Source organism: Telmatherina bonti, assembly GCF_933228915.1.
Source record: "Telmatherina bonti genome assembly, chromosome: 3".
Lineage (NCBI taxonomy): Eukaryota > Metazoa > Chordata > Actinopteri > Atheriniformes > Telmatherinidae > Telmatherina > Telmatherina bonti.
In genome coordinates, this window is record NC_136621.1 from 29831473 (window position 1) to 29854065 (window position 22593).

The following is a 22593-nucleotide window of genomic DNA, read 5'->3' on the forward strand; positions in this document are numbered from 1 at the left end:
AACTTTATCAACATGTGATTTCTATCCATCATTTTTATATCACTAACATAAAATCATTAAGGAAATCTAAGCTGTCCAATAAAAAGAACACAACTTCAAAACCACTGTTAAGGCATCCTCAAATATACCTTACGCAAACATGAAATATTTCTAGTCAGACTTTTCCTACATGCAAAGTGCTCCCTCAAGCTGCTTTAGAGAAAAAGAACAAACATGCCTCCTAACCAGGGTCTGATTATTGGCATGTATTAATTATTCTATTATATCTGTTTGTATTATTTTTTCTTCTGGCTTACAGATTTATAAGAAGATACAGTTTGTGCACTGAGGGAGTCTTAACAAGAGTTAACCTCTTTTTTTTTTCAAGTTACTTAATTCTGTCTCAAAGATTAACAACTTTAAAATAATTGAAGTCACAGAAACCTGCTAATCATCCTATTTTGAGACTTTGTAAAACCTTTGCCCATTTTTAACATTATCTGATTAGCATACACATCTTTGTATGATCTATGGAAAAAAAAAAGAATGAATTATGTATGGAAAAGAGGGACAATGGAGAGGAAGATTTTCAACATAGCTCAGTTTGTTATGTGTTGCTCCAGGGACCTCTGAATTTCTTGAGCAGAAAAACTTGCCTAACCGCTGTTCCATCTTCTCCTTTGACCACACTGATTATTCAAAATCAATAAAGAATTGTATCTTTCTCTTTTCTCTTCTGGGGCATTTAGGATGCTGCAGGCAAGGTGCTAGACCGCTGGACCATCATGTCCCGTGAAGAGGAGATCATCACCCTGCAGCAGTTCCTGCGCTTTGGTGAAACCAAGTCCATTGTAGAGCTTATGGCCATTCAGGAGAAAGAAGGTCAGGCAGTAACAGTTCCCTCATCCAAGACAGACTCTGGGATTAGGACATTCATTGAAAGTAATAACAGGACCCGCAGCCCAGGGCTCTTGACACATCTGGAAAACAGTAGCCCATCCAGCATTCACCATTTTGAAAATATCCCCAACAGCTTAGCCTTCCTCTTGCCATTCCAGTACATCAACCCAGTCTCTGCCCCCATGCTTGGCTTGCCCCCCAATGGCCTCCCAATGGAACAGTCTGCCTTGCGGCTTCGGGAACCCAGCCTGCCAAACCAAGGGGAACATGTGGAGACCAGTGAATCAGAAGTGTCTCTTTCTCCCTTCCGAACAGGTCAGAGCCCTAGTCGCGGTGTGTTGGGAGCAATTAACAACAACACTGAACCCAAGACGGAACCCAACAACCGTGCATCACCCATCTCACCTACCCCATCTACCCAGCAGGCTCAACAGCAGCAACAGCAGACACAGCTTCAGCAGCAACAGCAGCAGGGTCAACAACAGTCCCAAAATCAACCTCAGCAACCCAACAGCTTAAGTGATCACCAGGTGCACCACCACTTTATTAAGGATGAACCTTCTAAAACCATCACTCATCCTTCCTTCTCCTCTAAGATGCATCGTATGCGCCGCATGGGTTCCACCTCACGTAAAGGACGGGTGTGCTGCAACTCTTGTGGGAAAACCTTTTATGATAAAGGCACACTAAAGATACATTATAATGCTGTACACTTGAAGATCAAACATCGTTGCACCATTGAAGGATGCAATATGGTCTTCAGCTCACTGCGCAGCCGCAACCGCCACAGTGCCAATCCCAATCCACGGTTGCACATGCCAATGCTGCGCAATAACCGTGATAAGGACCTCATTCGTGCCAATTCTACCACTGGTACACCAGTCATCTCAAATAGCAAGAGTGGTGGCTTCACACTTACCAGCCCTGGAAGGCCACCACTGGGCTTTAGTACTCCCCCAGTTGACCCTATGCTTCAGTCCCCCCTGCAAAGTCCACTAGTGTTCCCCTCGCTGAAGTCAGTACAGCCTGTCCAGCCAGTGCCCCCATTCTACCGGACACTACTGTCCCCAGCAGATCTTGTCAGTCCTCCCGTGTCACTGCCAACTAGCCCTATCATGCCCACTACTACTAACAGCACTACACTGATGGACCAGCAACAGCAAATCCTGGCTGCTGCTGCTGTGGCTTCACACAATAATGTTCACATGTCAGAGGTGGGCTCTATTTCCCATCGCTTACCAACTCCTAGTGCCAATCAAGACCTCACCACTGGCATCAGTGACCCCACACCCAAGAAGAAGCCCCGTAAATCTAGCATGCCAGTTAAGATTGAGAAGGAAGTGATTGATGTGGCAGATGACTATGAGGACAAAGATGAGGATGATGATGAAAACATCCACCATAATCACCACCATCACCAGTCAAGTCTTCTTCACAACAATGTCAAAATTAATGGAAACTGTAATGGCAACAACAGTGGAAGTGGCACTGGACACCAAAGCGGTGGTAGTGGGCAGCAGTCCCCATCCCAGGATGAGATGAGTCCTGGCTTAGCTCTAAGAGGCATGATGAGACAAAGTGAAGATGAATGCAGGGAAGGTACCGGCAGTGACAGCAGAGGTGCAGGCTCCGAGCTACGATGTATGGACAGCTTTACATCTGAGGATCAAGACCATGAGAGAGACTTTGAAAATGAGTCTGAAACCTCTGACTCCAAGATGTTCTACCGAGATGAGCTGATGGATGTGGAGGAACAGCAAAAGCACAGCAGAGGTGGAAGGGGTCTGGACAAGGACCAAGACAATGAGGGTAGTGACGAAGTTCATTTAAGAAAGGAAATGGAAGGAAAAGGTCATTCTTCCCCATCTCCCAATCAACCCTCTATCAAGATTAAAGAAGAACTAAATGATCCAACCTACGACATGTTCTGCATGAGTCAGTACGGCCTCTATAATGGAGGCATGGCAGCAGCGGCTGCGAGCATGGCTGCTCTGCATGAGAGCTTCATCTCTTCAATGGGATATGGTGCCAGCCCACCAAAATTCCCTTCTTCCCACTCCCCAGAAGGAGATTCATGTTCAAGTCCTGACCCCAAGATATGTTATGTGTGTAAGAAGAGCTTCAAGAGCTCCTATAGCATGAAACTGCACTACAAGAATGTGCACCTCAAAGAGATGCATGTGTGCACTGTGGCTGGCTGCAACGCTGCCTTCCCCTCCCGGCGGAGCCGAGACAGGTTAGTGCAAAAAAATTTGTAATGTACCAAGTTTTATTTTAATGTAGGGGTGACATTTACAGGTAGGTTTGATTAAGTTTTTGATAACTATGTCATCAATGTCAGAAATAAAAGTTTAAAGGACATGTGCTTTTTATAAAGCCGTGTTAAAACATGCTTTTGCTTTTGTTAGTTTCATGTCACTTTAATGATCCGAGATTTAACTCCAGTACTCTAACAAAGTTTTTGTAGATAAGATTCTTAACATCTGTTTGCTAATAGCAAACTAAAAAAAAGGCGTTCGGGGACATCTGCTCTGTGTTAAGTCAAAGTTCAGAAAAGCAGAGCACCATGATAATAAACACATACATACTAAAAATCTGCATAAGTTCAACTCAACCTCCAGGTGCAGTGTGTTGTTTACCTGCCCTCACCACCTCACCTTGTCACAGGGAGATGAAGATGCATTCATTAACATCAACGGCATTTTGTCAAACCGCTGCATGTATTAGCGCATTGAGAGGTGAGGGTAACCACACTCACCTGGGCTTGTTAGCACATATCAGTCCCACACGCTCACTCTGCAGAATATATATGCTGGAGCAGCACTGACAGATGGTTGATGCCTCGTTTCATGTCGGAGATATAGGAAGTTCAGAGTGCCCAAAGGTGTGCAAGGGCTCTCCAAAGGGTAAACAGAAAGTAGTTGTGTGCAAATATTTTTTGTGCTGTAATTATGCATAGAACTGTTCAAAAGATTAAGCATGACATTTAGGCTAGATAAAAGATTTACTTTTTTTTATATTATTAGTGGTACTTCACTGTTTTTTTTTTTTTGTTTTGTTTTGCCTTTTATTGTAGTATCCACATTAAGCAACACTGAATGTGGCAACAAATTCTTACAATATGGAGTTTTTAATATATTTTAATGTTTTGTCTAACTTGGACCCCAGATTGTCTCTTCCTTCAAAATTCCTCCCTGTCTCCACTTACCTTTCTTTTTCTACCCCAATCCTTTTATTAGACCAGTTGCATAGCTGTTACTTGCACTGTTTATTCAACAGCAGCATGTAAATAGAGCTGGCGACTCTGAGACTATATAGTAGTAAGTAATAGAAAACAAAGTAGAAGCAGAACAGAAGAATCCATAAAGGAAAAATCCTGTCGCTCATCTACAGAGTTGTGCCGACAGTAACAAAATGATATAAGTGGACACAAGTGTCATTGCAGCAGTGCATTGCCTCAGCGTAGTGCACGGCCACCAGTTAATGTGTGTTAGCCCTACTGATGTTTTATGATATGCATTTACACATGTCCTCTCGTGCACACATACAGACTGATTACTAAAAATGAAGTATATATTTTCTAGATGCCTTGTCATTTTGATTGACAAGTAAAGTATAGCACACATACAAAAAAAAATGTCCTAAAACAATATTAAGGCATTGTTCTAGCCAAGCGACATCCTCCAATTAGAAACAAGTATTCTGACGGCAGTGCTGCTTTTTTGTTTGATTTTTAAATTATTCCACCTAATCCCTTTATTTTCGAACCTGCTATCATGGCTTACAAAAAAAAACTACATTAGGGACAGTGGGGAAGAATGAAATCCATATCAGATTAAAATGGGGAGAAAATTTAGTGCAGAAAGGTGTGTTTTCAGAAGGAAGGGGAAAAATTAGACCACACTAAGAAGAGAAAAAGTAATACTTTGTCAGCTTTGAAATTCATGACAACTTTGCTACATTAATAGAAAAAGAAAAAAAGAACAGCATATAAATGCTACTCAAACACATAACTTGGCAGAACTTATGAGAGATAAAAATACATTTTTTTATTACTGGGAGCCAAGCTGCTATACAGCATCTTTGAGCTCATATAAGTTTGGGTGAATGAGGCTAACATACATAGTTTTTTCCACACATTTCCTAGTAGCATATGAGATATATTACTCTAATGTAGGTTTAAAGAAAAATGAACAAAACAACAGAAAGTTTAGTACTGCAAAGCTAGAGAAATCCCGGGGCTTTAAGACGAGTCAATACACAAGCTGCGCTCTCATCAAATCTCTCCCAGGGTAATCCTCTAATGACATAATGTGTATTTGAGTGTAATGAAAGCAATACAATTGGAATATAATTCAGTTGTTTTCATCACAGTGTTTGCTCTGATAAGATTAAGAAACTGAATGCACAAATTCAGATGCGTAAAATAATGTTTATTGCTATTAAATTTGATAAGTTAAACTATATTCCTTATGTACTTATTTGATTCAATTTATTTAGGCAGACCATGTTAGCAGTAACAATTCAGTTGTCCCTCAGCTGGTTTTTAGTATTTAATCTAAGACAAAAGTATTTAAAATATTTAATATATAATTTAGGTTATAATCTTAGAATATTCTAAAGATTAAAACAAAAGTCTGTGTCATGTTTATCAATCTTTTGAAACTGAACATAAAATAAAGCATTATAAATGTTGCTCTGCTATTCACATCAAGTCCTGTACATGTCTGATAAATCCACTGACTCATAGCACATCATCAGACAGCAGCAAACGCTGGTGTATCAAAGCTCAGAAGAAAACAAAAGTGGGGTCACGTCATCCACAGTGGAAAAACGAGCAGGAACTGATGACAGAGCAAGACTGTAAATATAATTTAATATCCAGAAACATCTCCAATGCTCAATTTAAATCCCCACACCATTGAAGAAACAAAGGATTTCAAGCACATGCATGTAAAAACATCTTTGCACAGCGATACAATACTCACTCCTTTATACGGAAAAGGACAATTTCCCGTGCCTTGGAGCAAGCATGTAAAATAAGTGTTTTTAGTGTAAAACACAGAGCAATTTAAGTGTGTGTGCGTGGTTTTTGCTGTACAGTGCGATGTTTTCCCTTAGCCTCCCAGATGCCTGCTGCACAGCAGTAAATGGTTGCATATTTATTTTGGGGGAGTGATCAGTTACCGGCGCAAGTGATGAAAAAGCTACAGGATAAACTGCTGCACACATCAGTAGTCATCATTATTTTTAGCCTTGTTCATCATGATATTTAAAGTGGTGACAACTGTTAGGATATTTATCTTTTCCTTTTTTTTTTTTTTTTTAATCAGCCATGTCCGCCGTTTTTTTTTTTTTTTTATAACTTTCCCCCTAACAATTTGACTGGCTCTCTATGTGTTGCTGCAGTAAGCAGGTGTCCTCTCTCTTCCATGTTCCCATGGTGCCCGTGGTCCCTGCATGAGACACTGCAAATGGAGAGAGTGAAGGTTAATTATGTTGGAGAGTCTCTTTCCTCTTCTCTCCTCCCTCTCTCCGTCTTCCTTCTTTTCCCTAGATCCCCTAACTGCATGTGGGCCCAGCTCCTCTGCTACCCAATCAGCTCTGTGTTTGTGTCTTATAAACAAAGGGCATGCTGCTCATACAGAGAATATGTTAGTAAAAGCCACTCAAGTCCAGTTTAAAGTATTTGCTGAACGCAAGACAAAAATTTGAAATGTTATATGCCTTTTGTTTCATCACTGGTTGCCTGATAGTGATTCATTTTAAGGAGAATAAAGAAGTGATTTCAATTTGTTGACGTAAAAAATATAGATACCCATGTAATCACACTATCATCAACAGAAATGTAGTTAAGAAACTGCAAGTAATTTAAAATTATAACTTGTTTTTATACATATTTAAAGACATATTTAATTTTTAGTTCTTTCGTTTCTTTGAGGATCCTCAAACCATTTGTAGCTTACTCTGTATGAGTGGAAACAACGAAAAGGCGATAAAACAGAAGCAGTGATGAATTTGACTAAAATTCTGACCTCTCCCTCACACAGAAGCCCTCATAACACACCCCAGATTACGGGAAACACAAAGAACCCCTGGTGTCAGTTTGGTACCGCTCAGCCCTCCATCTCATTTAAACATTATGAGTCATTTAAATGACGTATACATATACATGTACTTATACACACATATTCCCTCTTACACAAAAGCAAGGGCCATCAGATGAACCTAAAGATAATTAATGTCGATTGGGACAGGCACACTCTTACTCTGCCTCCTCTGCACAGTCAAAAACCGGCTCTCCAGAGGCCTCCCCCATCTTTTGGACGAAGATGAGACTGTCAAATTGGTTTGCCAGCCACATTACTGGCCAGCAGGGAAGTGCTGTAGCTGTTGGGATGAGGAAAAGAGCATACTGAAGAGGAGTGATGGAGGAATGGAAGGGAGTGGGAAATGGGGCAGAAAGTCTAAATCTGATAAATGAGGGGATGAGGGCATTATGTCCTCTGTGTGTGGATTTAGTTGACTTATTTTGATTGTTTAGGGCAAGGAACCTCCGCCAACACAGAAGTTAAATAACATTGCTTAACATAATGAGCGTAAACTGGTCTCTTTTTCTCCTTTTTCATTTTTGCAGACAGATAACTTTTATATATAACAGTCCAAAAACCGGAACACTGTAAAGTCCTATAAAACCACCTTTTCTTCTGGTCATCATGTTGTACATTTATGTTAAAAAAAAATAAAGAAAAGAGACTGTTGTAATATTTCCAATTATTTTTCATTTCAATACAGTAACTGTGTAGGATTGTGGTGTACATTTTCACTATCTAAAATGACGATTGTTGCTATTCTGCAGACTCCTTACTGCATGATATTTAGCATGTTTGACTCTACTAGATAGCAATGGTTAATTTAGAGCTTAAGAGCAGTGAGAAGGTGTTTTAGAAGATGGAGAAGTGCTGCAAAGGACCTGCCTACCTGAGCATCAGTAACAGCATCCTGAACATCAGGCTTTACAAAGCAAATATGCTGTCCCTCTTCTCATATCAAGCATGTTGTGTTTCCTCAGAAATTGTTCCCATTTGCCTAGTCACATAAAATATTATAACATGATTCAGAAACACTACTGTCTCTTACAGCTACACACATTTAGTTGACATGCTGACAATGAATCATGAACTTCATATTTTATCCATAACTTAAAGCCACATGGTTGCGACTCCGCTATCAGAGGATAAAGAAGAACAAAGTCTCACTATATATAGAAGAATTATATTTTCTTTTTTTCACGCAAACAAACAAACACAAGCGCGTGCGAACACACACATGCTGTGACAGCCACGGCCAATCGATTTGCCACGCTCCTTCTCCACAATGCTGACGATGCTCGAGTGGACGGGCTCCTGGTTGCTTGGTTCACAGAAAAGGGTCCCTCAATTGAATGTATTTTTACCTCTTGCAGGACAATGTCGGATAGGGAAGTAAATAATTAAAGGAAAGGGACCCTTTTTGACTGCATCAACCCTGCCACTGCTGGTAAGCTCTATTATCCATTGTGACTCCATTTTTGCCCATCCTGCTAAGGGTGACTTTATACTTTACTTTTTTTTTGTTTGTTTAGTTTTGCGCACATGTGACCTCCCTGCATGGAACCCCTTCACATTACAGACACTGAGTGTTTGCATATTTTTCTATTTATTAAGTGTTGAGCTGATATGAGGGGACTAGGCCTTGTGGATCTCATATTTGATACTGGTCATTGGTTGCTTTAGTTTTCTTTCAGCATTATGCAGTTTTATTGTGATGTGTGTACACTGTGACCCACTCCTACCCCCTCTTTTGTTTTTTACTTGACAACTGAAATTGCAGTAAAAAAACAAAAAGGTACAGAATTCCATTTTTAAGCCCATCTCACCTTGCACCTTGTAGCATGGCTTTGTTTGCTAACTAATTGTACCCTGGCTTAAGCATGGCATTTGTTACTGGGTTTCTTTCATCAGTTATAGCACTTTGTGTGATACAGTTTGCCTTGTGTTTGGGAAAAATGCCCATCTTAATTAAATCCAGGACTACATAAAGACATGTTCATTGAGGTGCTCGATTAAGCCACCTTCAATATGGAACGAATGCGATAATGCTGTCAGGGCCTTGTGCTAATATGCTATCCAGTTCCTCTCGATTATCACATTACCACAGCTCAAATCAATTGATAAACTCCCATTCAATATGGTGGAGTATTTAATTGAGTCAGAGTCTATTGGATTTGAGGGCTGTGCAGTGCAGACATGCTGACAGTGGTAAACACTGGATGCTCTGCCTCATTGCTATGTTTGTGCACTTTCCCCTAATAGAACTGTGGTGTGGATTTCTCTTTGTGTGAGTGTTTTTGTGCCTGGACTGTTTTAATGATAACAACACATGAAGTAGTTCTGAAGCCATCTGACAGAAGTATGACTACTTGAAAATATAAAAAAATAGATCAATTTATTTTAACATGGGAGGTTTGAATCTTAGAGCTAACCTTAATTTTAAATACATTAGTAGTATACTGACTCTAAATTGTGATTATCTCTTCACATTAGGCACAGCTCCAACATCAACCTGCACCGCAAACTGCTGACCAAAGAGCTGGACGATATTGTCCTGGACCCCCAACTCACGCCACTGCCCAAGGACCTGCGAGCCGAGTTACTGGCCAAGATCTATGCTGGGTATCACATGGGCTTGGACCCTATGGCCAGGATGGGCATCGGAGGTGCCAGCTTTGGGCCCCCTGGTCTGAACCACAATGTCCACTCCCCCATGAGCAATGAGTATTTTCACCATCCTCTGAACCATGACTTTAAAAGCCACCATACCAACGGCCTACTCCGGGCCCAGCCAGATGACTACATGGTGTTGGATCTGAGCACCACATCCAGTGTTCAATCCAGCAGCAGTGTCCACTCCTCACACGAGTCAGAAGAGGGTAGCGATGAAGGCATTCTATTGGATGACTTGGAAGAGGAGGGAGAAGAGGATGAGGAGGAAGGTAACAGCGAGGGAGATGACTTCTCCCAGCGTGCCGAGGGGCGGGTGGAAGGAGGACATCGGGATGAAGCTGGAGAACTAAAAGAAGGAGGTGAGGGATTGGACCCTTCCTCCTCACCGTTTCTCCTTTCATCCACAGGGGGCAGTATTGGCAGCAGTGGGATCCTATGTAACATCTGCCACAAAATGTACAGCAACAAAGGGACCCTGCGTGTGCACTACAAGACTGTGCACCTGCGCGAGATGCACAAGTGCAAAATCCCCGGCTGCAACATGGTATTCAGTTCTGTCCGCAGCCGTAACAGACACTCTCAAAACCCCAACCTCCATAAAAACATGCCCTTCTCTACAATAATAGACTAAAGAAAGACTCGCCAACTGACCCTCCTGTCAGTCTGCCCGCTCCTCCCTTCATACCTCATCTTTATTTCTCCTGAAATTATCTTTTAATCCCAACCCAAGACCATCAAATACAAGCTAAATGCCTGTATGCCTCCTGCTTGTCCTCTACAAGTCATTGTAAGACACTTCTATCTCCATTTATAGAATTAATTCACTTCACATACAGTTTATCATTGTGTCCTCAGACTTTTCCTTTCTCTGGAGGAACACACAGGATGATGCTTGTAGGCATTGAGTTTGCTTTATAACAAAACTCCAGGCTATTTTTCATAAGCTCCTCCAGCGTTTCTTTTTTCTATCTTCCCACAAGTTTGTGTTTTTGTCCATATCCAAAGAATCCATTCAACCTCTTATTTGTGACTTTGCCTGCAGAAATAATAGTATAAAAAAAAAAAAGAGAGAAAATCTTCTTGTTGTATTTGTGTAACGATAGCTTTTAAATGATCCCCTAACAAAAGCATGACAGCTCCATTTGTAAATAATGTCCCAAGAGGCTTTTGGTGTAAGAGTTGTGTTGATGGTTGTTTGCTTCTTTTTTTCTCTCTTTATGGTTTTATGTTACAGTCCAGTACAGTACTTCCAGCTTTAGGCAAGAAAGAGGTAGCATCTTAATAGCGCCGCACATTTATGTTAGCTTCAAAGACAAGTTTTAAACCGAGTCCTAGGGAAGAATTTAAAAAATTTTTTATAAAAGAAAAAAAAATTTAAAAAAAGAAAGAAAGAAAATCCCGTGACTTGTTTTAACTGCTTGTTAGATATTCAGAAGTTGCCGGCATGCTTTTTTAGGCTCCTACACTGATACCATTCTCTGTATTTCTGTTGATTTTTACTTTTTTTTTTTTTTTTTTATCTGTTATCTTATGAGCTTTAATATACCAATTCAGTTTTTGCACTTTGCATCTATACAAGGGGATGTGTAATAATATGAGGATTTTTGCAGTGGTGAAATTAGGTGTTGTTTGGGGTAATTGACGGCTACTGTGCCAAGGGAGAAGTGACAGTACCTTCAAAATACTGTACTTGTGCCAGTTTCTTTTTGCACGCGCTTAGTTTCAAACTCAACAAAAAGCCTCTTGCCTCTGAACAAAACCTTCGACCTTGGCTCATTGCTTTACAGTCGATTAAAAAAATTGGCTCCAAAAGGCTTTATTTCTGAACAGTTTCAGGTCTGATTAAATATGAGCTCCTGTTTCACAAATGCAAGGAAAGTAATAGGGGGAGAAGTTGGAATCTTGTCCTCTGTTTGTTTAAAAGAGAATTGGTGTATGTTTGTCATGACCACCATAACTACTAACCACATTTAGCGAGTTTCTCTGTGAACAGTATGCAAACAGTCTGTCAAACAAAGCTATAAATGCAAGAAAAACTGTTTGTTCTCACAGAAGGCATCTTAATAAGGAACCATTGTCTGATAGATTTGAAAAGTAGAAAAAAAGAGGAAGAACATTGAAACTAGTCCTTCAACTGTGACCAAAATATGTGTTTTCTTAAGAAACGCTCTTTCAGTGTGACAGCGTGCTTTAATTATGCCCCCCCATTGGATCAATACAATGCACTTGAGTCTTAACATTTTTTGCTGTGATATTTCGCTTTATGTTTCCATTGTTGAGCATCACTGCGATGGACTGGCGGCCTGTCCAGGGTGTACCCTGCCTATCACCTGCTAACCGCTGGGATAGGCTCCAGCTTCTTCATAACCTTGAATTGCAGTAAGCGGTGTAGAGAATGAATGAATGAATATACAAACAAACAAACATATGAACAAATGAATATTGAGCATCACCTTAGGACATACTTAGTTAAAGATAATCATCTTTTTGTTGTTGGTTGCAGATTTCCATGAGTCTTACGGTACAAATATTTCCAGTAAGTTAAAAAAAAAAAAAAAAAAGCCAAGGGAAAGGGGTATTTATTAGTGGGTGATATATCTTCATGAAGACGTTTTTGTCCAGTAAAAGTACGTTTTTTTGTAACCAAAAAAAAAAAGAAAAGAAAAAAAATCGAGGTCATTCAACAGTTTGACTTGTTTATTGATGTATTAGCATTACCATGTGTTTCTATACAAGGAGATCTTCTCTTACTTGACTGGTGCTACACAGAGTGGGAATATATGCAGTGTTATGTGGTATGCTGTACAGTATTCAAAACAACTTAGATCCATAACAATGCTGAACTCCACTTATTTCACACTTAAGCCATTTTGCTGGATAGACATGACCCATTCTGCTGAAATATTTCTTGTCTTTTTTTTTTTTTTTTTTTTTTAAGGCTCCACCTATATGACACATGCAGTTTCTAGTCTTCTCTTCTCAGAGATAAAGAAGGCGAGACAGAGAGCTGAGGCTGATGGAAAGGTTGCGGAGGTGGAAGGCTGACTAGGGAGGAAAGGATGACAGCAACGATCATTAAAAATGTGCTGCTTCTCTGTTACCTGGAGGCGTCCCGCCATTCCAGCTTCTTCTGTCTAATAACTCACTTGTCACATCGTTACACTGCCAGACATCAAGGTTGCTGACAAGACTGTGACACTGACAGAAAGAGAAAAAGAAGGAAAGAGAGTATGTGCTCTGAGCAATTTAATTTGACTCAGTCAATTAAGTTGAATTCAATTCATCTCTTCATTTTCTATGTGTGCTTTTTATTCTTCAGAATGTGGTAATTCGGTGCAGTCCCTTTCTTTTGCTCTTTTATTTTTTTCTTTGTCTGTCAGAGCACAGTAATTTAACAACCGTCTTACCCATTTCTTCAACCCGCCACTCACTTACCACCCCAACACGCCACAGTGCAGATCCTACAGGGACCCACACTAATAGTGTATGCTTAAGTTCACTGGACGGCCATGGCATAGGAAAAAGGGATGGGTAATTGCCTGTTTATCCCAAGTGAAGGGAAAATTGAGTACAGGAACCCCTGCCTTCTCCCAGGAGTAGGTTTCACTGAGGCGCTTGCTGCCTCATTCACTCGTTCAATCCCTCTGGCCTTCAATCTGGCAGAAATAATAAAAAAAAAAAGTGCTACTCCAGGAACCCTGCTGACAGCCATCTCTCTAACACACAAGCATACAAACACATAGTAGAGTGGCACACACTCGGATGACAAACCAGATATGACTTGTTGACCTCTAGTCACGTAGAACAGAGAAACAGAGACAGATCTTCTTACCACAGGAAATGAAACTCTATTTTTAATCTGAACATTACAGCAGCAGCCACTACAGACAGTAGAAGGCTAACATTTGATTATAATGACTGACGCAAACTAGGCATAGACTGAGGCATAGAGCCTCAAAACTCTCCAACTTGTATACTTATATACTAAAAAGGCAATTAAATCTGCGGTTGGGAGCAATGTTAACTTTAGTTAAAGAGACTTTGAAAATATAAATCACCTCATTATCAATTTTCAGTTTTCTCACACATTTCTGATATTCTGTTCATCCCTAAACATTTCCCATAGAACAGAGCATGACCTGTAACATGTTCTCATATATTCCAGACAGCAAACTGAATGCCACAGAAGAGGTTCGCTAGTAAAACATCCCCTCTACTACCTTTCTGGGGCTACCCATGTAGTCTTAGATGATGCCAGACACGCCAACAGAACTCTCAGCTGTGAAAGGACAGAAACAGAGGTATAAAGAAACATGCAAATGACCATCCATAGACATGGAGGCATCTGAGAGACAGAGAGAAAAAGATGGAGTGTTTGAAATAGATTGTGTTCTGTGTTGTCTGGTTGCAGCCTGTTAATGCTTGGTGACAGGGGTACCGGTTAACAATGAAGCAAGAAAGCAGCAGAGAGGCATGACTGCGTAGGAGTCATTGTCATTTTTTTTCCCCTTTTTGTCTGTTGGACACACATCCAGCTCTCCTCTGAGAAATTTTCACTGATTTCTTCCCTCCTCTGAAAAGTTATCCTATCCTGTCATTGTATTTCTTTAGTCACCGAATACATGGGTCAAGGTGTATTCTGTTTCCTAGTGACCATACTTTTGGAGGGCAGAGACGCTTCGCTTAGAGTGCATCATTGGCTCAAACCACTGGAGTGAACTTTAAATATTTGATTAGAGCATCATCAGGCATCAATTATTATGCAGTTCTGCACAGTACACTGAAGGAGAAAGGGATGGAAAACGGATGAAATGCCTGACCCGTTAATCGCTGTCCATTTTGTTCATGTCACAAAATGAGTACAGTAGCTGTAAGATGAGAGGCTGAGGGGTGGCATTGCATGCAAAACTGTCCAGTTAATGTAGCTCATGGAAAAAAGTGAGGTAAAAATATTTGGTGAAATTAGATATATGCAGATAGAAGAAAATACACACGTGTGGGTTTGTATTGATGCTTCAGTCCCACGACTTTTTGTTCTTAAAATTTACCTTCATTAATTTGAACTGGAACCTGTGAAATGTCAATAATCCAAAAAAGGTAAAAAAAAAAAAAAAAAAGCAAACTGTAAATTCATAAAATGTTTTCCATTGTATTTTCAAATATATTTTACAGTCTTAAAGTATTAATAGCTTGAAGAGCTGGTGAATTTAGAATTTTATTTTCACTTGTGTTTTTGAGTATCTGATGCATTTGTGTCCGTGTTTTAAAAAGCCTGTGTTACAGCACTGGCACTTGACAGCATTGCATGGCTATGTAGTCGCACTGCAAAGAACAAAAAAGAAAAAAAAAAAAAACTAATGGAGCTTGCATCACTTTGTCGTCAAAATGGTGATTTGGAAGCCTCACTGATACTGTATGTTACCTAAAGAGGTATTCCCCATTAGCAGACAGAAGGAAAAAAAATATCCTTTTTAAAAGACTTTTTTTTCCCTTTCTTTTTAGCTTTTTCTTTTATTTGTTTCTGTATCATAACTGTCTATGGTTTTGCATAAAATGCATAAGGGTTTTGGGATGTAAATGGAATTTTATTCATATTTTGTCCAAATACCTCTTGTAATTTGTATCAGAATTCTTGTACAATTTTTATATTAAAGATTTATCAGTCACTGGCACTTTGTCATCACATTTTATTTCAAACTGAAGGACCTTGACTTGTAAATACTCTGCTTCAAAGTAGCTATAAGAATAGCAGCCCAAAGAAATGTGTCAATCAAGCCATTTTAACAAGACACTGTGATTTCAGCAGGTTTTCCTGGGCTTTTTAATTACACTATGATAAAAAATCATTAGGGAAAAGGCTATCTTGACCAATTAGTGGACGATTAGATTAATAGAGTTATTAAAAGATGTTATAGCACGAGGAGACGGTGATGCTGTGGTTAGCAGATTAGTAAATTGGTCACTAAAGGGAGAAATAAAGAATTTAAAGCACTTTTGTCTGATTTGTTGAATTTGAGTTAGAAGGTATGGCTGCAGGTATAAAATTAAAAGGCTTTTTCAGCCATCTTGAAAATATTTTCTTTGAAATGGATCCATTTCTTTATGGCTGACATACAATTTAAAAGAATATCAAAATAAACAACATGAAATACGAAAAACAAATTTGTTTGTGGGACTAGCAATTCTGAAATACATGTAAATATGTTAATCAGACTAAAACTGTGGAATATTGACACAGCATGCTAAATACTTATATTCACAGCTTGCTGGGACTGTTTTTTCACCTGTCTGAGGAGGCCCAGAACAATAACTCCTTAGGCATAAAATCTCCAGTGCCATCATCTGCCTGCACCACATATTTTGGAAAAATTGTAAGCAGAATTCGCTCTGGGGGCGGCTGATGCTCAGGAGGAAGAGCAGCCATCATCCAACCATCGGTGGATCAATTCCAGGCTTTCCCTGACTACATGCCTAAGTTTCCTTGGGCAAGACACTGAACCCTGTTTTGCTCCTTGGTGTGTATTAGGGTATATGTGTGTCTTAATGAGTGAATGTGACATGCAGTGTAAAGCGCTTTAAGTGGCCAACATGACTGGAAAAGCACCATATAAGTACATAGTAATTTACCATTTTGAAGTCATTGTTAATACTAAGAAAGTTTCCCCATTTTAACACAAAACTTCAAGAAATTTTGTGTTAAAATAGTGAGCATGTTGGTGACTCAGTTATAAAAATATTTACACATTAGCTACAGCAATGTGGCCACTGTGCCTCTAAAAATCAGCTTCCAGACAGATATTTAGTGTGAACATCCTGTTAAATGTAGACAATAACTAATTAGCACACTGCAGATTAGTTTAGATAGAGACAGGTGTTAAAGCTGGCATATTCACCATTTGGCACAGAGTCAATTGTTTTTGTCTGTGACAGAGGTCAACTGGAGAGCCCAACTCTAATAAGCTGTAGCAGGACGTACCGCCATACTGAAGTATATCTAATTTGCAGAGGAATTGAACATAGTTTGATCAATAAATCAATTGTCTCTTCTGTGCTTGTAAACCGGGGTTCAATTAAATGGCCGAATCGAGTTATAAATTTAGCTTGACATAACTTAACTGAATATGAATGCCAGTCAAGGATTAAATAAATAACACAAACAGACATGAAACTGAAGACGGACGGTGATGACAACATTGTCGAAAAGGATCCTTTTGCTGTCATAATTTGCTGTGACTGGGAGTCATATTACAAAGTCATTTAAACTCCAGTAGGAATGCCGTGTTTGCTCTAGAAACTTAATACCTCGCCCCCCTCTCCCCCATGTACAAGTAACACCAGTTCCATTTGTCACACACCAGCTTTTTTTTTATTTATTTATTTTTTTTATTAAATAACAACATTGTTAATAACATCGGTACGCAGACATATATTATGTATATCTATGTCATATCCAGACACACTTTAAAACATAGAGCTCTGTGGATTACAGTTTTATGAAGGAATATGTAGTAAAATATACTTAAAGATTCTAACAGCCACCCATATCACACACACTCATCTTATACACTCACACACAAGCCTTTTCTTTGCAATGGTCTCCCACCAGGGGCGTCGTCCTACTCCAGTTTGACCTCTTGCTACAGAACTGAGGATCAGCAGGCCATTGATTGGCCTGACAAACACACTGGCCCTCTGCTGACCTTTGTGAGGGGGAGCTCATTCCTGTGGGAGAATGCATACAAACAACCAGATGCATCCAGGGCAAGCTTTGATGTGTCTGATCTGGAAAGGATGATCACAAATGGATGCCCATCAGCAACACAGACAAAATGTAATATGTTGTCATTTTACATTTGTTACATGTAAAACATGTTTTAAAAACAATGGACACATAACATATGACTTCTGGATTTATTAGCAAACACTCTTGAAGTCATTGAGTGTGAATAATGAGGTTAAAGACATTGAGGTTGTCATAGAGACCCATGCTCAAATCTTTTGTTAGTCCTGAAGCAGAACATTATTTCTCTCTTTCTCTCTCTCTTTCTCATGCACACACACACACACACACACACACACACACTCTGTCTAGTCTTGTATTATTCTAAAAAAAACTTGGTGTAATTAGCTAAGTTAATGTATTTAATTAGGTTTCAAAACTGTTTCTGAGAAAATGAAAAGCAATGGAGTTATGTGAATAAAAGTAAAAAGATGATTTTAAAGATTTATTATAAAATAATTTTCATTCACAAATATCTGAATGCACATCTGTATGGTGTGATGCATCTGCTAATGTGCAACTTTGAGATTGTAAGGTGACTAGACAGTAAAACCATGTCTAACAGCATCACTGTTCAAGTTAAGTGATGTCAACATAACAGAGTGTGACAAGTTTAAATTCATGTTATTCCTTTATATATACCTAATCATCAACATTATCTAAAGGGGTACAATATTATAATTGACAAATTAATTGATAATGTTACAAGTGGCTTTCCAACAATTTCAGGTGCAAAACCTGAAGCTTGATACTTTCAATGATTGATTAAGGCTGTAATGAACTAATGCTATATCTGTTATTAACGTAGTTCATAATTCAATTAAAATCCTAAAGATTTTAATACTTTTGGATCAATATAGTAATAGAGATTATGAATTTGGATTTCTTTTCTGCTGTTTAAAGAAAAAATGAGACAAAGATCCAACAGCATCCAACAGCTGGAAATATGAGTATAGTTAGAAAGAAAACTACAGTCTGGTGATGCCCACCTCCCTTTTTTTTTTTTTTTTTTTTTTTTTTTTTTTTTTCAGGAGGTTGGGGGAGGGTCAAAAATTGTGGATCTGCTTTAAAAGGCTTCACAAATTGTTAAGACAGTCAAAAGCCTCCTTTCATAGACCCATGAATTAATCTTCAAATACTAGACTTATGCCGATACACACATAAACCCATATCCAACACACATCCAAACCAAAACCAACCCACCATGTAGACACTGCCCCAAAACAGAAATCAATTTTCATTGGAGACTAATTGATTGAAAATGCACACCATAATTAGAATGTAAATTACCAGATGAAGTAAGACCAAAAGATTTTACATAGCAGAACTGAGAAATTATACCCACATGCAGTCTTATGAGCAGATATTTCTTGAATTTTTTGAAGGGTGTGATATATCATTATAGTAAAAGAGAGTGGAGGACTAATAATCTCTCGCAGATTACTGAGGAAATATTGAATTTAAGGGAACAAATTAGATGGCGACTCCTGAATTCTTATGAAAACTCATCTGTAGTAACATGAGAATTGGCTGAAATGGACTGCATACACGTTTAAGACTTTTTACTGGGACTTATTGATTTGGTTCTACACCAGTGAGGCCTGCAATGCTGGCTAATGCTATTGACGAGCCATCAGTCTTGTCCAGAAGTGTGGAGGCATGCAGCTCTTTTTCCAAGACCAACCAAGGAAGGAGAGGGGATGAGGAGAAAAGAAAGAGAGGGGAAAAACATCAATGGACAGTGATGGAGAGTAGGGAGGAGGGCGAAGATGCAAGCACAGCAGACAGACTCAGACCCCTGTCCATGGTTTGGGAACACTAAATTAGAAAAAAGACAAAAGGGATGAGAAAGGGAGAAACTGTAAACAGCTGCATCGATCCAACTAGAGTTGGGCAAATAAAACCATTACAGCCAGATTCTCATGCCCCACAGCTGAGGGAGAAAGTGTGAATACCTAAACACTTCCCGGGTGAAGACAAAAGTTTACACCAGTCCACGCTCCATCTTTTTAAGAATTCTGGGATTTGCTATTGCTTTAATTTGCTTCAGCTGCTAAATAAAAATTGAAAATGCAGTCGAGACAGGAAGGGGTTAACTCAGAAGAAGGTGGAAGGAAGGATGAAAAAAAGCCCTCTGGCAACCCAGGGACAGAGGGAACGCTGAACTCATCACAAACCCCTCTCCTGGCGTCCGCCAGCACATAATGACCCCAACAAGACGGGAATCCCTTTTAATTAAAGTGAAGGGAGATCAGTTAAGCAGATGGTTGCCGACAAATATTAGGGGAAATAGAATGTTTAATGGTCTGTGCACTTATCACAGACTATTTTCCACACCCAGCCCCAAACTGATAAACAGGACAGGACCTTGTTAATCAACCTTACAACCTTTAAAGCCCAAGATAAGAGAATAATTCGGGATCTTTGTAAATTAGCTTGAGATGTGGCTAAGACTCGAGCCCCTCATGTGCTCAGGGCCAAGCTATTGAGGAAGGAGAAGAATTTCTATCAGTGTAATAGCCTTGTGCCATGGTGAAAAAGTTTGGGGGTAAAAGTACTTTTTTCTTTTTTTTAGGGGATAAAGATATTTTTCCAGTATTTTTCTGAGTTTTTATTCCCCCTGTGGTTTGACCCTCATGCCACTACGCTACTGCGCTCTTATCAGTGACACAGGAGAGTCACCTGCCTGTGTGGAAATAATCTAAACAGAGAGGCAGGGAATCTGCAGCTTGCGCGAGTGGCATGCGTGAACAGGTTAACGGGTCCTCGACCCTCTAAATCACACACAGGTAGGCGAGCAATGTGTTTATTTTGCAGATGGTGGACAGAAAAATGGGGGATTATCAACAACAGTAACAGCTGTGAGAGCAGCAGCATATATCTATTAAAAACTTTAAATGGGAACATTTCATCTTCAAATAGCAAACTCACATAATAAAAACCTTGCAACCTGTTTTAAAAGTTGCTTTTTTCTCTAAATACTGCCTCATTGTGTGATATCAGAGGGCAAATAAATGACACATTGGAAAAATACAGTGTTTTTCTTTATTTGCTTTGATCAGGCGTCTGGATAAATGGGTAATGATTGTCCTCTTTTGATATTAACAACAACAACATCTGTTGAAAATAAAGCTCACACATGTACAATACAGCTGTCAGATATGGCTGGTAATCATTATGAGAGAAAGATGTAAAGTACCACACTAAAAGTTAAACATTTCTCTGATTTTATCAAGTTTAATTTTCAAATCGGCTTCATGAAATGAGATTTGTAGGGCAAAGTTTCATCATTTTGGGCTTTCCAAAAGAACTGCTACTTTTTTCTTTTTGGTACTTGATTTTTTGTTTCTACTAATTCTAGAGATAACTGGGCCAGATTTTAGGACATTAAAGGTAAAAATTTCCCACTCTGGCTGAGGAAAATCTCTCGTGAACATACATTTTTCCAATGCAAATGTCCCTTTAGCAAATTACACCCCTTCATTCCTGAAAAACATTGGCTAAAGCACTCACCTCTTCTGACTTTTTTTTTTCTTTTTTTTTTATAAAATCACACAATGTAGAGCTATACTGCATGTATCTAACTACGAAACCATCTTTGCTTTTTCTTGTTACTAAATTAGCTTTATTCAAGGCTTGTTGTTTCCTTCCTGGCTTCTTGGAAAAGGGACACCGGATAAAAGGTAATTGCATAGAGAAATGCAGACATTTATCAGAGCTTGTGGTTTGAGACCTTAAATGTTCCTGCTGACAATTTTCCCTTATAGTAGGCCACTGTGGAGCTGGCAAGTTCTGTTCGGCTTGAAGGCTCAGAGTGCTGCCATATGTTGGACCTCAGCGGTGCCAGCAGCAAATGTGCTGAACAGTGCGACTCACACCGTGAACTGCGTGCCTTGGTAGTGGGTGTGTACATGGGCTACTTGAGTGGATTGGTAAGCAGATAGCAAAAAAAAAAAAAGAAAAAAGAAATTGTGAAAATTTAGTTTGTGAGCCCACTCGTGTCTACCTGTGTTTGTCAAGTGTCAGCTCAGGATCTATTTGCAGATTTCTTTTACACACAAAGACTTATATCAGTCTGAATATCCGTGGAGTGAATCCCAGACTGCAATGGGTCACACCTGGTTATGCTTCTTGCTTGTCTTCGCTCTCACTCTTCTCCCCGGTTCCCACACCGGAGGCATCTGGAACCTATTGGAAGCAGAGTCACAACGAGCCATAAAGCCCTCAAAGGCTCACAAACGCACTAGGGGTAGAACGTCAAACAATGTTGGCCCAACAGGCTGCCAACAGACACAACGCATCTTGAACCTGAACAAACCCCACTGCTCATTTTTTATCTCCGCTGTCTCTCTGTATGTCTCTCTAAACCATTTCTCTCACTCACAAACACCACCTGGGAATGAGTCGAGGCTGACTCTAATGTTTTTACCCCTAAATGGAAGTGGTATCGGTTCGAAGGGAGCTAAATAGAGCTCAGGCGACTGAGACCGTGGAGAAACAGATACTGATGTGGCGAGAATCTTGCTGTCAAAATAGGCTGTAATAGAAACAGAACACTCCACTATGTTCACATCTCTTACTGGCTGAATTCATTTAGGTTTTAATCAAATGTTGTTGGCAGTCACCATGCTCGGCACGCAGTGTCACCATCGGGTTAATGATCACTTAAGCCACCCGACATATAATTTGATCTGTCCTGGATAGGATCTCATGAGTGTGAGTGAGACCCATTGTCACACAGCCACCCTTTTAGACATGAGAGAGGAGGGGTGGGGGGGGGGGGGGTCTTTCTGTCATAGCCTTGTAATGCTCTTATCGATTCTCCATATCTGTTACGGAGGCTTGGAAGCAAGTCCCAAATTTGATATGCTTTTTAATGGAGGCCAAGTTCTTGAAACGGTACAGCACAGATCAAAATGGAAAAATAACTACAAAGATGACAGCAGCAAGAACAAAGCTTTTGCAGCTGAGCAATTAAATAAAATTGAAGTTGGTTAGGTGTAGTTTGTCAGCCTGTTCTCCTGAACTCATTTCATATCGTCTCCTTTTCTTCCAGCCATTTCTCTCCTTTTTGATTTCTGTGGCATAAAAAAATGTTGGTCAGTGTTCGAGTGCAAAAATGTGTGTTGGAGCGTTTTCAAACCAGCATTTTATTGTTAACAAATGCTG

General features: G+C 39.6%; 1 protein-coding gene across 1 annotated transcript in view; it reads left to right on the top strand.

Moving 5' to 3' along the window:
• Positions 1-10275, top strand: part of bnc2 (basonuclin zinc finger protein 2) — a gene marked incomplete at its 3' end in the record, with an annotated part of 82115 nt that extends 71840 nt beyond the window's left edge. The window contains exons 4-5 of the mRNA XM_079261578.1: positions 729-3115; positions 9465-10275. Coding sequence (XP_079117704.1) covers positions 729-3115; positions 9465-10275 — 3198 coding nt within the window. The remainder of the gene's footprint in view (positions 1-728; positions 3116-9464) is intronic.
• Between the last annotated feature and the right edge of the window lie 12318 nt (positions 10276-22593).